The sequence below is a fragment of the Crocodylus siamensis genome, chromosome 1 (assembly GCF_052110815.1).
Source record: "Crocodylus siamensis isolate JL-2025a chromosome 1, ASM5211081v1, whole genome shotgun sequence".
Lineage (NCBI taxonomy): Eukaryota > Metazoa > Chordata > Crocodylia > Crocodylidae > Crocodylus > Crocodylus siamensis.
The window spans coordinates 49531880-49546465 of record NC_143395.1 but is presented as its reverse complement, the minus strand read 5'-3'; the positions used below and the strand labels follow the sequence as shown (position 1 = coordinate 49546465).

General features: G+C 41.4%; 1 protein-coding gene across 9 annotated transcripts in view; it reads right to left on the bottom strand.

The window, feature by feature from the left end:
* PHF3 (PHD finger protein 3) overlaps window positions 1–14586 on the bottom strand; it is a 98975-nt gene that overhangs the window by 47245 nt on the left and 37144 nt on the right. For 3 of the 9 annotated variants that reach the window (XM_090034518.1, XM_090034542.1, XM_090034523.1), the window contains 2 exons: window positions 10806–10967; window positions 4701–6492 (listed from right to left, as the gene is read on the bottom strand). The exons of 1 other annotated variant lie outside the window; for it this stretch is intronic. In XM_090034518.1, coding sequence (XP_089890644.1) covers window positions 4701–6492; window positions 10806–10967 — 1954 coding nt within the window. Of the gene's footprint in view, window positions 1–4700; window positions 6493–10805; window positions 10968–11246; window positions 11320–11544; window positions 11701–14586 lie in introns of all 9 variants that reach the window. 5 more of the 9 variants (XM_090034527.1, XM_090034550.1, XM_090034529.1 and 2 more) reach the window with 4 other exon arrangements.

Below are 14586 nucleotides of genomic sequence, written 5' to 3'. Positions count from 1 at the left end.
ATACCCATCTCAACTACCAAAACAAGTGCTCTACTCCCACCCTAGTAATGATTTGAAATCTATGGGCAGCCAAAGGAAACACTACAAGGACACATTGAAGGCACACCTCAGAAAAACAGATGTCAATATTAAGAACTGGGAGGAGCTGGCAGTCTATCAACTCCAATGGAGCCACAACCTCAACCAAGTGACAGCTCATTTTGAGGTAAAGTGCCTTGCCCTGGAAGCACAGAACAGAGAATGGAGGAAGAATAGAAGAGAAATGCTAGCCTATGGCCTCCACATCCCTGTGGAAAGACTTGCAACTTCTGCAGACAGATCTGTGGCTCAAGGATTGGACTCAGGACCCATCCAGGAGCCACGGTAGAGATCAAATTGAGGGACTGCTGATATCATCTGGGCTACAGTGCAAGCTTAGAGGTAAACCAGAGGAAACACCTATTTCCACCTAAAATCAGTTTTAATCCAATGACATCTGAGAAGTGCATAAACTCTGTGAAAGTCCCCAGTTCCTTATACAAAGAAAAATTATGGAAGTAACTGAGCTCATGCCCAATGAAAAAAGTAGTGGTAAGACAAGTCGTCCATCCAGGTGTTTTCCCTCCCCACCCTCCCCTCACTTCAGCTTTTGCCCAGCAGCCAGGGAAAGAAGTGTTGCATGACCTTACACCCAGTGTCTCAGCATCAGTAGGAGGAATAGAGGCATTTTCAGCCCTACCCACCCCAGAACGACAGGCTGGGGCACTTCCCTGGCAAGTGAGAAATGTGGGCTCAAACCCTCTCTGGCTGAGAATCTAAAAAAACATGTCTCCCATTTTCAGAGGCTAGTTCCAAAGTAGAAGGATACTGAGAAAAAATGGGCTGGCAATCCTCATCCAACACCTCTTACTGAAATTAGTGCTGCTGTCTAATGTCCCTGGCAAATGTTATTTCCATCAAGCAACAGGTTTAATATCACTTGATGGAAACTGTTGTACCATGTGACCTGCTTCACATTCAGAGGCCAAGGTATTGAAAAGGGAAAAAAAAAACATCTTGAGAACTTGCTCTGCCAGTGCTTGCCAGCAAAGAGAGTTAAGAGACCTGCTGGCAGGGGCCATCAATCCTCTCTTGAGCTGTGCTAGAAATGAAGTCAGCTAGGCTCCACACAGTAAAGGAGCTGTTACCCACAACTTCCATGTGTGAATTCCTCAGTGCAGTGAAACAGCCTGTTTTGAGTTGATTTCTATCAAGTCTGGAGTAGCATGCAGGCTCAAACTCTTCAGGGACCTTATAAAGTGCTTTTGTGTATGGGCTAGTCCTGCCAGAAGCTTTCTGAACAAATTCCCTCCCCAAACTCTCTCTGTGTCAGACGAAGCATGTTACTTGATCATGTTTAAACTCTGGCTTTCACAAAGAGGTGCTGAATGCTTCTTAAAGAAGCAGCCTTGAAGACTGGTTCAAGAAAGGAAGCAGGGGCATCTACTGCTACTGTGCCCTGGGGCCTCAAAGTTAAGAATGAGTCAAAGAGAGTGCCCTTGGTGTGATAATTACTTTGCAATTTATTGTGCAATTAATCAGTTAATTGCACAATAGATGTAATATATGTGAAAAGTCTACAACTGACACTGATTCAGCTTCACAGCGCCCCTCTATATGAGATGGATTCCAACTCAGGGGCAGACAATTATTTCAGGCAAAAGGCGCATACTGAGTTTTGCAAATCATTGAGGGTCACATGACAGGTAGCCAGGGGCAGATAAATATTAATTTTCTAAATTTTTTAGGGGCCCTGTGGGCCAGATAGAATGGGCTGGTGGGCCACATCTGACCCGCAGGCCGTATTTTACCCACCCCTGTTCCAACTAGATACCTCCCCTTTGAAATTACCCACAGCCAAAATGAGAGAATTATGCATCCTTACAGAGGGAAATAGGATCAGAGGTGCTGGTATATTCACTAAGGAAACAAGAAAACTATCAGTCACCCTTGGCAAATTCCTGAATCAAGATAGAGATATCTATCTATCTATAGTGTTCTGCATTTTCAGTTTTTAGTTTCAAAGAATAATTGTGGGAATTTTTCAGAATATATCTTCCAAACATAAAAAACAGGTTGAAATCGGGATAAAAGGAAGAAAAACTGGTTTAAATTGGAGAAAATAAAAATTTTTGAGGGGGAGGGGAAGAGGAAACCCACCTCCCTCCAGCCAGGCACTGGCCCTGGCTGCCTAGCACCAGCCCTGATCCTAGCCCTGCACCACCTGGGGGACCCAGAGCCAGGGGGCCGGGGTGGGGCCAGCCTCAGCTGTGCCGCCAGGCCAGACAGGATGGAGCCCCCAGGACCCCTGTGCCCGCCATCGCAGGCACTGCCAAACCAGGGTGGGGGACAGAGCTGCAGCTTGTTCAGGGAGGGGATGGCAGCTCCTGTCACTGCACAGGTCCCAGGGGTGCATGAGAAATGCGTGCAAATCAGTAAAAACTGAACAACTTCAATTAAAAAAACACAAAACAAAAAACAAAAAATCAGGTAATTTATCAGTGAAACTCAGTAAAAAATGAAAATGTGAAACACTAGACATACACTATAGAGGCTAGCAGAAGGAAAGACCTAGACATCCTAAAGGCAGCGTGGGATCCCGACCCTAGTCTATTTCTATATTCACAACTGAACTTCTTCACTTAAATTATAAAACAAGGTTTCTCAATGTACAAACATAAAATACAAAAAAATATTTTTACATTCACAAAAAGGCAAAACAAAACAAACTCAAAGAAAGACACATTTCAATTCTTACAGTTTAGACCTAAAGCATACATTTTGCATCAGAAATGTTTTACAAAACCAAATGTTTATAGAAATATTAGCAAAAAATGTTTGATGTAAAATAGTTTGATTGGATTTGAACATTCCACTTAAATATATGCAAATCTCAGTATCAGCATGGCAGAGTACTAATAAGGACCTGATAATATAGCAAGAGAAACTGGGAATCTATGGTCATTGAATACAGTGATGAAGTAAATAGAAGATACAAATATTAAAATGGTTATCTGAACAAAAATTAGCACTGTAGACATTTAACAATAAGGATTTTTTTTTAGTTTAAAATGACAGTGTCCTGCCAACCAGGCATTCTGTCCAAGCATACATTGTACAGTCAGTATTTCAAGTTTTCATTTGTATAATATATCGCATCTTCTCCATACAAAGTATTTTACAGTTGCTGTACTAATAGATAGTTAAACATTTCCTTCACAACCATGTGAATAGAGAATTTGAAATTCTAAAAATTGATGGACTCAGAGGCAAATGAAGAATCTACATGCCCTAGCAAAATCATATGTTCCTTATTACAGTTGGATAAGGAAATTTCTACAGTGTGTTTAGAAGACTAATAGTAATATGAATTTATATTAAGTGAACAGATCAAAACTGGTTAGAAATGTATCTGAAATGTAGTGACAGCTCTTCATGCTGCCTCTGGTTCAAAGGGCAGACAAGCAGAACTACTTTTAAAATTAGGAAAAAAACTTCTTTTTCCTGCAGAGATTTAACTGAAAAAGAGCAAAACCAGCTCCTACTCTTGAACTATTACTATATCTATCTCATTAGCTACCTTTTTTACTCAACAAACAAAATGCTGAAAATGAGCAGTAGGTCTCAACCAGTGTGTCAAAGGCACCCTGGGGTACCTTGAGAACCTTTCAAGGGTGCTTTGGGGTGCCATGCTATATTAGCACTGTTAGATGTACAAACTTTAGTCACAAGATCAATCCAGAGATTTCAAATAGGAATTCAGTGTTAATAATATTCTGACTTGTTGCAAAGAATTCACTGCTACAGAAGAATTTCTGTTATATTTCTGTAATCAGAAATGAATGAGAATTAAGAGCAGGCATTTTTCAAAAGGGTGCCTTGAGTATAAAAAGGGGTTCCTCAAGTCTAAAAAAGTTGACAGACACTGAAGGACACAATTTTAGATGTAAACGGGGTTTTTTTAAAGTTAGACATAATTAGACAATACACCTGTGTGAAAGTTCCATGATAATTTTGTAGGTTTCTCCTATTTTTTATTCCCTTTTCTTTTTTCAATGTTCTCATCTCCCTCATTGATGAAGGACTCACAGAAATGAGAATACTGACTAATACATAAAGTAACCTGAAAAAAAAAATACAGAAAAATATTCTCTCTCATCTTTTAGTTATAATAATCATGTTGGTTACGTATAATAAAAGAAAAACACCCTTAGATTGTTCAATTCTTCAGCTGATGGCAGACTCTTTAACACGAAACATTTACTTTAAACAGCTGTTAGGCAAAACAAATATTACAAGTCTTACTGGAACACAGATGCTTTAGTCTGACATTTTCTAAGAAGCAGCTTAAGTATTAAGATGCATCTACCATAACAACACAGCATAGCAGAAGCATACACCTATAAACTAGGACATTCAAATAATAATTAGGATACATTCCTTTATACTAAGCCAGCTTCTTCTCTATTTATCTTTCATTTTAAAATCTGAAGAAAAAGCATGACAGTATAGAGGTGGATGTTCATAGTGTGAGAGCAATTTCTATTAGAAGGTGTTGTGCACCTTTTTGTCTGATTTGAGGAAGCTGACCAAAGATGTAAGGAACAGCAGAAACTTATTAACAAAAGTGAATATTGATATATTGAAACAAATTAACTTGGCATACACAAAACCACACACACCTGTTGCCATGCGGCTTTCTGCAAAAGCCGCACTGCTTGCTGGGAACCCAAGCATATTTACTTTCGCTTGAAGAGAGATGTTCTGAGCCTTCCCGTTTGACAGTAGAGATGTTATCTGGAATGAATAATGGGGGTTCATCAAGTGAAAGGCTTTTACTGCTTCTTCTCTGACGAGGTTGAAGATTCTTCTCAATTTTTTTAAATTTCAGTTTTTCTCTTTCATCCTCCTTTAAATGTTCTGTACCAGTAGGATCTTTTGTCTCACTCTCTTCCTTTATAGAACTATTTGTTTTAAGTGCAGTTGCAAGTTGATGTTTTTGTGCTTGTTTCTGGTTGAGATATAGCAAATGCCCAGACAATGAGTGCACAGATGAGACAGCATGAGGGATTTCTTTTGAAAAACTCTGATGAGTAGGAGACCTGTCACTAACTCGGTGAGTTGATGATTTTTGCGCCTGAACAAGGTTTGGGATTCGTGGCACTTTTTTCACCAATGCAGGCATCTGTTTCTTTGTTGCGACTCCTGATGCACAGCTTTGTGTTTTTGCATCCTTATCAGCTTGTTTTTTCCTCATTTTAATTGGGTGACTTTCTGGCTCATCTGCATTCCGTTTCAGGCTTACCAAAGATGTGGTAAAACCTGGAACGTTAGTACCAACTCTTGTTTTTGAATGCATTTCTTGTCTTGCAACTGATTTTTGTTGAGCTCCTGCAGCCAAAAGCTGTTTAGATTGTACCAAAGATTTATTGTGTTTTGGCTTTATATTTTTTTGACATTTTGATGAAATGTTAATCAACTTCCTATCATCCTGAATCTTTGATGTCTCATGGCTTTCCACTTTAATATTGCTGATCTGCTGCTGTACATTTTGGTTTGTATGATCATGAATGCTGCTTTCTGTAACACTATTTCCCTGCTCAGCAGAAGCAGCATCTTCATTTTTCAAGTCTGTTTTATGATATTCTGTAGTTTCCCAGTATTTGCTAGAATTAATATTTTTGTCTGTCTCTTTAGGGTCTTCTACAGACTGTGTTTTACATTCTTTTAATGACATTACATTTTTACCAGCGATTTCTACATCAGTTTGTGAACCTAATCTACATTCAATCCGCTTCTCTCCACAGCTGGCTGTAATTGAAAGGGTCTCATGCATTTCACTTGGATTCACACAAGCCACTGTACCAGACAGAGCTTTAGCTATTCCAGTTATTTTGCTTTGGTCCTTTTCTTTATTTTTTCCCTCCATTTCCTCTGCTTTGTATTCAGTTACTTTTTCAGAAGAGGTTTCAGAAACTACCTTATCATCCTTAGGTTCCTTTATTTCATTTTTAACTTTATCAGCTTCATTATTTGCAGAGGTTGAAAAACCTGGTCCAGCATTCCCAAATTCAGTATTAATACTTTCCGGTTTGCTCTTTGTTTCTCCAGAAGAACACCTGTCCAAAAAATGAGAACCACTTAGGTCATGGGATGTTTCATCCACTTTTTCCTGCTTGGCAGCTTCAGGTTTTACTTCATCCATCTTTTCATGACAAGTGGACCATTCTGAACTATGTGGAGAAGTTGATGTCTCTGACTGTCCAGATCGTCTACCACTACGCCTAATCTCTTTAGAATGTTCTAGCTTTAGTGGTGTATCAACTTCTGCCTCTTTAGTTTGACCTTTGTCTTGTGGCTTCAGTCCTCCCTTTTGGGCAGATCCACATTTTATAGCTGTTTTCTTGGTATTAGCAAGAGGTGCAATGTTTGAACGCTTGGCTATAGTGCTTTGCCGCAAACTTCGCACTGGCTCTATTAAAGGAAAAAGAAAATCTCTTAGCTATGCTTCAGTCCTCTTTTTGCACAAATAAAACTAGATTATAGCAGAAGTACTATATTTAACTGCATCCATGACAAGGTTTTTCCCCCTTTCAGCATGGAGGGGGGCAGGGGGAAGGCACTCGTCTCTGATCCGAGTGTAAACGGGGGAGAGGGGAGGGACACAACTCCGAACCTGATCCAGGAGTTGGAGTTGGAGCTTCCCCCACCAGCCACAACATGCCCACAGCAGCCTCTGCTCCCTGCCTCCCCCCTCTGATGCTGCTTACCATCCTATGGCAGCAATGCTGCTCCCCCATGCTGCTGCTGCTTACTATCCTACCCCCACTAAGGACAGAGCACAGCCCATATGCCATCTCCAGCCCCCAACTGGTTAGGCAGCAAAGGCAGGGCAGTGGCAGCAGCAGTAGCAGCATCTCTGGTCCTGGCTCCAACGTAGGGTTGCCGCCCTCTAGACCTGCTGCTGCACATCTGGGTGGGGGCTACAGCCAGCGTGTACTCTATGCCAGAGCAGGGCCCCAGCCAGAACCAGAAATGTGACAAGAAGGTAAGCATCAGCAGAGAGCCAGCAGGGAAGGCAAATGGTGACGGGAACAGGTGCCAGGGGGTGCAGACATCACAGAAGGAGGCAGGTGGTAAGAGACATGGCAAGGAGCACACAGGCGCTGCAGAGGGAGGCAGGTGGCAAGGGCAGGCACCACAAGGGGGGGACAGACATGGAGCATGCAAGCACCAGTGGTGGGGGGAGCAGGCACTAGTGGGGGAAATGGTGGTGGTGAGGAACAGACAACAAGGGGCAAGAGGCAAGACACTTATTCAATCACCACTGGCCCTTCACCACCTGCCCATTGCTGCTGCTTGCCCCACTGCAGTGGGGGAAGGGAGGAACACAAATTTAAACAACCCTCCAAAATTAGATTCTGTACATGGAAAGTTATAACAAATTATAAATTTTCCACATCTAGAACTTAATTACTGGGAGATCATCTTAAATATGAAGTAATTTTGGTTTTGGGTAAATATGGTAACTCAACATTTGGCTCATTAAACACCAAGACGATATGTCTTTATCTAGTTACTGATCTCAAAAAGGTCATCTAAAATTTAAAACCACCAATTTGCCTTCCTATTTCCCATTGACACTATTTGAAATCAGATATTAAGATTGCATATTGTAATGGCCATGCAAGTTCTGGGTAGCAAATGAGAAACCAAAACAGCTTTAAACACTACAACACCTGAGATAGGAAGGCCATTTCTTAATTGCTGTCTTATCTTCTACATGAAATAAGCAACATACAAAAAAAATATCAGTACAAACCCCACATAATAGGCAGTTTAGCTTGCATACATTTGGGGGATTCTTAATATATGAAATCTGACATCTTTATAAACACCCATTCTGTTCAACATCCTCTAAACAGCTAATATGAACTCCAATACCTTTACAAGTTGAGAAACAAAGTATTTTATTACTCCAATCAAAAAAAAAGACTCTCCCAGACCGTAGCCAAGTTTCTCATTTAACCTATAACTTCTATTTGGCTTCCCAATAGTATATCTTTCCTTTCAAAAATATGTAAATGTAAGAGAAAAAAATTACTAAAGCAAATCGCTACCTGACAAAAACACTAGGAAGATTAATAGGGTGCCGACAGACATAACGCTTGAACCATTTCAAGAATGTCTCTGGTTGGAAACCAGTTTATAACCGCCTCTGGACAGAAGTGTCCACACAAACCAAACTGTCATCTTTTAGGGATTGCACTGCTAATGAAACACCACCGCAGAACAGCAGAATACCTAGAACATGATGGCTCCTAGGGGTCAGTGCCCAGAGTTTCCCTAGGATTCCGTTTGAAGAGAAGAAAGCCTGGATTGGCTAGATATCAAGAAAGACGATGATATACGATTATCCCCAAGTGCAATTTTTATCTAAATGTTTTTGAAAAGTGGGAACATAAAAAAAACCTGATTGAGGTTAGTAAAGAACACTGTAATAATTTACCAAAATAAGTGTGGTTCACTGGGTGCACAGATCTATATGGGAGGGAAGAGCCTGGATCCTTAACAGGAAATGGACCCCACTTGACAAGGCCCCAGGCTCATTTGGGGCAGAGGCATGGTGGTGGATGGAAAGACTTCCAGAAGCTGAGGGACTATGGGGCCCTTGCTTGTGGTACCTGGGGATGGTGTGGTCTACATCATCCTGTCCCAACATCCTACAAACTGATTTTTGTAAGATCTGCACTGGAAAATGTTTTCTAAATTTCAGCTCCCTGCTACAGACCCTAGGCAGTAGGATCCAAAGCTGATTTGGGGCAGAGGGTGTTAGTGGAGGGATAGACAGGTGCTTAGTGGTGCTGTATAGCCCCCTACTTACGGCTCCTTGGGAGACTGGGTGCTCTGCCCCCTTCCCCAGAAACTCCACAGCTTTTCAACCCTGTCCTGAAAACCATCTGTCAAATTTCAACACCCTGCAGCTGCAGATCCCAGGTTCATTTGAGCTGGAGAGCTGGACTGGAAGGATAGCCAGGTGCTGAGGGAGCTGTGTGGTCCCCTGCTCCTGGTCCCTAGAGCAGTGAGGGCACCAGGGGACCCCAAAAATTCTCCAACTTTTCCAACCCCTGCCCTGGTTTTTGGGAAGGACATTTTACCCTCTGCTACTCAGCTGTCACTGTTTCTTTCCCACCCAACCCACGGTCCATGCCTCAATTTCCCTGCATGCCTAGTCCATGTCTCTACTTGCTTTCATACTACCAACCTCTGGGTGATGGTATCCAGAGTGGGGTTGACATCCACAGTGCATGTGTGGAAGTGGGGGGAGGAGTTTGGAGGGGGGGGGTGCGTGCCCCGCTTCTTCATTCCAGGTACCGATTGCTTTGAGACTTCTCAGTCTCCGTCTCACACTGTAGCTTTAAAGGGACTTTCCCTAGAACTCTGCTTGAGTACCTTGCATTGGCAGCAATTTCATAGAGATGCACATGCCGGGTAGAACCTGTGGGGCAGGGCTGGCTGCAAGAATGCAGCACAGATAGCAACCAACTATTAATGGGCTAATTCACTTCTTATTGAGCATGGAATTGACAGTCATTCTGTTCTATTAAGTGCCCACTGTGCAATTGCCCTGTTAATCCCCCCCAACACCCAGAAATCAACAAGCATTTACAGTTACAGGCACAACTCCTCAATCATCACAACAGGGTCACAAAGCTCCCCCCACACCCCACCCACAGCATCTGGAAATCCCTGCAGTCCCATCCCCACCCCAAATGAACCTGGGACCCCACAGCTACAGGGTCCATAGCGGGAAGGTGGAACTGATTAAATAGTTTGCAGAGAAAGTGTTGGAAAGCAGTGGCACATAACACTGAACTGGTTCACGGATGACTAGCTCAAAATAGTACTTGAATACCCCAGTGTGCTTTTGGAACGATCCAGGAATTTTAAACTGCTCTTAAGTGGCTTGTACATGTAAACTCTTGGGGTTACAAGTGTATTTAAAATGCTCTAAGCATTATGTCTGCCCACGCCTTAGTGCCTGTAAACCATGTTGAAATCTAAGATCTTTGGGTGAAAGACTTCTACAAATTCAAATTATTAACATGATAACCTAATTTAAACTCTATAACAAAAAAATTAAAACCCAACAAAGAAAAAAAAGCATCATAAAGACTGAATATAAAGACCTCTACTATCCTTATTGGCTATTAAACCAAGTTATGAAAAATTATTTTAATCTGCTGTTGAACATGCCTTTACCAATCTCACAGACAGTTTAAAAATGAAACTTTACTTGCCTCAAATATGACTCTCTTTAAGAGCTCTAACACCAAGTTACTTAATGGTTTTACAGGAGAAAACCAAACTCTGCACAATTTTTTTAGTACTTCAATGAAGAAATATTTACACTAAATTGGTCTGAAAACTCCAATGAAGTCAATATTTTACCTTCAATAATTCTACTAATGAGTATTTCACAATTCTAGAGATTGTATTTTTCTGACTGCCTAACTTGGGTCAAATTAATCCCAATATCACTTTCTTCAATAAAATAATCTGAATAACCGAGTTACTGGGAGATTACAGGCTGCTAGCAATTGGTCATTTCTAATTGCTTTTAAATCATTAAATATTTACAACATTACTGCTGTAAAATAGTTCCAGTTTGAGGATTTTTATTATATGTCATACTAGTTAACATTTCCCTAATGTTTAAAAAGAGACTGAAATTGTAAACAAATATCCCTACAATGTACAAATTTGAATATTATCTGAATTATCACCTTGTGCCATTAAACGTGGTGACTTTCTTGGTGATCTCACTGAAGTTTCTTCCAACCGTTTCCTCAAATTCCTGTTAGGTAAAATTAGCTCATCTTCATCAATGGTATCATTACCACGTTCTTTAACCCCTTCTTCATCCATAATATCATCAAGACCAATAACTGAAAAATAACAAAAGCAAAAAAAGAGCCTAAAACTTAAAAGTATCTAAAAATGTTTGGGTTATAAGAGATTGTGAAGAAGGCAGGGAGGAAAGAAGGGGAAGGCCAAATAAAAATAAAAGGTACAATTTGAGCACAAACAAAAGCTAAAATAAGGACGTGCAAGACAGAAAATTCCCATGTGAAGCAGTTTCAGTGTAGAAGCAGCTATCACCCAAAGTTAAAAATTTCTGTAGATGGTCCTTGTCAAAAAGTCATTGTTGCTTTTTAGTGACTCACATTTTTAATGACTTTTGCCACAGGAAGGTCCCCAGCCTTAGAGGATCAGCTGTCCCTCACTGTCCCTTCCCACCTATGAAAAATTGAAGAAAGGTGAACAGTAGAAAGAGCTGATCCCAAAATGCAGAAAGTTTAAGTCTCATTTTTAGTGTAGGACAGACAAGGTTTTTCAACTTTAAATCCCAAGCATGATACATATCTGCATCTGAATTCAGAATATTACTGAGTACAGTATGCACTGTTCTTCCAGCCAGTGACTGACAACAAATTTTTTGTCATATTCCTATCTCCCACTAACCTGAGAAGGATCCCAGAGGTTGCTCCTGAAAATAGGTTTCCTAAGAGGCAGTCAAGCCACTGCACCGGCCATTCTCCTCACTTTCTCTAAGTATGGTTCTGCAAGGGTAGCCTCTCCTATCCCAAGATCCTATGTGTGATTAATGAATCCTGGTCCCTGTAGGATGCGAAATCTGTGAGATTGAAGCCAAGTACCCAAGCGACTTTGTAAAACACGCAGGAGTTGAAAAATACAGCACAACACCAGACAACTGATATGGCTGCCTGAACAATGTAATGCTATCTAAATAATTTCAAGACAGACTAAACTGTGCAACAGAAACAGGGTCCCCAAAAATTTCTGACAACTGCTTTGTTATAGAAAATAACAAGTTTAAAGCAACGCATTTGTCTAGGAAATTGGAACAAGAAATCATTAATGAGACTTAAAAAATCAACCTTAGTATTTTTAGACTGTCTCATCAAAAAAATTTGTCAACTCCTGTTCTTTTTGAACTTCATTTTCTTCTCTTGGCAATATTAATGACAGGAAACACTTACAAAATCTGTGAAGAATCATGTAACACTGAATATCCTCTTAAAGTATAAATATAAAAGAATAAATTTCACGTTTCTGATATAACCAAAAGGAACAGTCCCATCCTTAATAATTCTATCATAAAAAGCTAAAACTGGTTTTAGTTAAACAGTAAACCAGTTAGTTAAACAGTAAACCAGTTTAGTTAAACAGTTTTTAAAGAGCCTTGAAGGAGAACTGTCCTTAGTACAATGTAAACAAGTGGTTCCCAATTTTACTGGACCAATGGACCACACGTAGATGTCACAATTTTGCACAGATCACCAGTTTGAAAATCTCTAGTGTAAACCAAAAATCTGGAAATGGCCCTGGAAAAGCTTCCCATTCAAATTTAAACTTCATTCTGAACAATGGGGAGCAGACAATCAAAAGCTACCTTAAGAATTTTCAGAACTGACCATGACTCACTTTCAGTGATTGTTAAGAAATTTACAAGTAACCAATCAGTTTTTTGCTACTACATTTTAGGCTTCAGACTGATGGAATATCTTTCTGCAAACCACTATTAGCTTTCCATTCTAAACCCCTAGACCTATATACATCCTAACTGTCTTCATTTAAAGATAATTAGTTTGGGTTTTTTGCAACACACCTGTAATAAAAGACTGACAATGCCAGCTGTATTCACTGGAATTATTATACAAATAAGTCTACACTATTACTGCACACCTAGACATTTTCATGTATACACACACACACACACACACGCATGCACATCCTGCCCATTTTTTTTGTGTGGTTTTTTTTGTTTTGTTTTGTTTTGTTTTTTTTACAGGTAACAGGTAAAATTAGCATTAGAAATGGATTCAATGACAACAGCAATGCTTTCCAGTCCTCCCTCCCTCTTTCATGTGGATTTACACTAATTTCTCCAGGATGGTGTAATAAATAGGGGTGCGCTGATAAAGATTTTTTTGGCCAATACCAATGGCTGGTTATTAACCAGCCATATTGGCTGGTTATTAACCAGCCATATTGGCTGATACTGATCCAATAGCCGATATGCAGCCAGGCATCTTGGAGAGAAGCATGTGGCTGGTAAGTCTGTGGGAGGAAGGGGCGTGGGGAAGGGAAGAGGAGTGGTGGGGGCAGATCCAGATCCCCAGAGTAAAGGAGGAAATGGTAATGAGGCAGAAGCAGGCACTACCCAGCCAGGGCAGGGCTAGAGATGCGGACACCTCATCTGGGAGGTACAGGGGGGAAGCTCCCCAGGCCACTGCATACACCCCAAGAGAGGCACAGGGAGCATGTCCTCCCCCCCCCCCCCAATGATGTGCGTGCGGGGTGAGGCTGGGCTGCCTGCTGGGGAACTCAGGGGCTGTGCCGGCCTCTCCCCAGAGATGGGGGCTGGGCAGAGGCTACATTTGGGGCAGGGCAGGTGGTGCTGGGATGAGCGGCTATGGCAAATTATGGGGTGTCTGTATCCCACCCTGTAGCCAACACTCCCAGCTCCAAAAATGCAACCCCGGCCCAGCCCGCCAGGAAGAGACCAGCGCAATCCCCAGCCCTGAGCCCGCAGCAGTCCGTCCACCCTTGCCCTACGCACAAATCCAGTATGCACATGCCCCCCACGCCTCCCTCTACGGTGTGTGCAGCAGCAGAGAGCTGACCCCACCCCATGCACCCTGGATGAGTGCCAGTGGCTCCATCCTGCATCTCACCCTGGTACAGTTGGGCAGCACCTGTTCCTGCCCCAGCCCCACTCCCTCCCTCACTGTGGGGGCCTCAGTCTGCCCCCACCCCCCATGCCCTTTCCTCACCCACACCTCCCCCAGAGACTTACTAGCTGGATGCTGCTCTCCAAGCTGCCTGGTTGCATTCCCAGACATGTGCATGCTGTGACTACACATATGCACACAGCATTTATAGGTGATATTATCAGCTATACCAACCAAAAAAAGCCAATTGCCAATAATGTCAATTTTTCTTTTATTGGTGCTGATCTGATATGGACTAATATATCACTGCAAAAATATCAGTGCACCTTTAGTAATAAATGAAGATTACTTACACAAACAATTTTTAAAATGTACTTTTGAAATGGCTCTCAGAGCTACCACAACAATCCAATGATTTCTACTAGTTACATTCAAGGCAGGTGTACTGAGTCTGTACCCTTCCTAATAAATACAGGCAGAAAAAAATTGTGTGCTCTTCTGACAGCTATTAAGAGATGTGCCCTCAAACATTACAGCTAAAGCAATTCTACATTTAAAAGAATTTGTGCTACTACTTCCAATTTATAGAGGATTAGCAGCACCAATCTCTTGTTAAATCTCAAGCCACTTGAGCTGTAATTCAACTATTACAACTTGACTAGTGAGGTTGGATGAGGAGCATTAGACACAGAATCCTGCTGGGGAAAGGAATGAGAAAAAAAGGGAAGAATAATTAAGAAAGAAGAAATAAAGACTGGGAAATAGAAAATGAAATAAAAAATATCTTAAGAGGACAAAAGACAGAAGT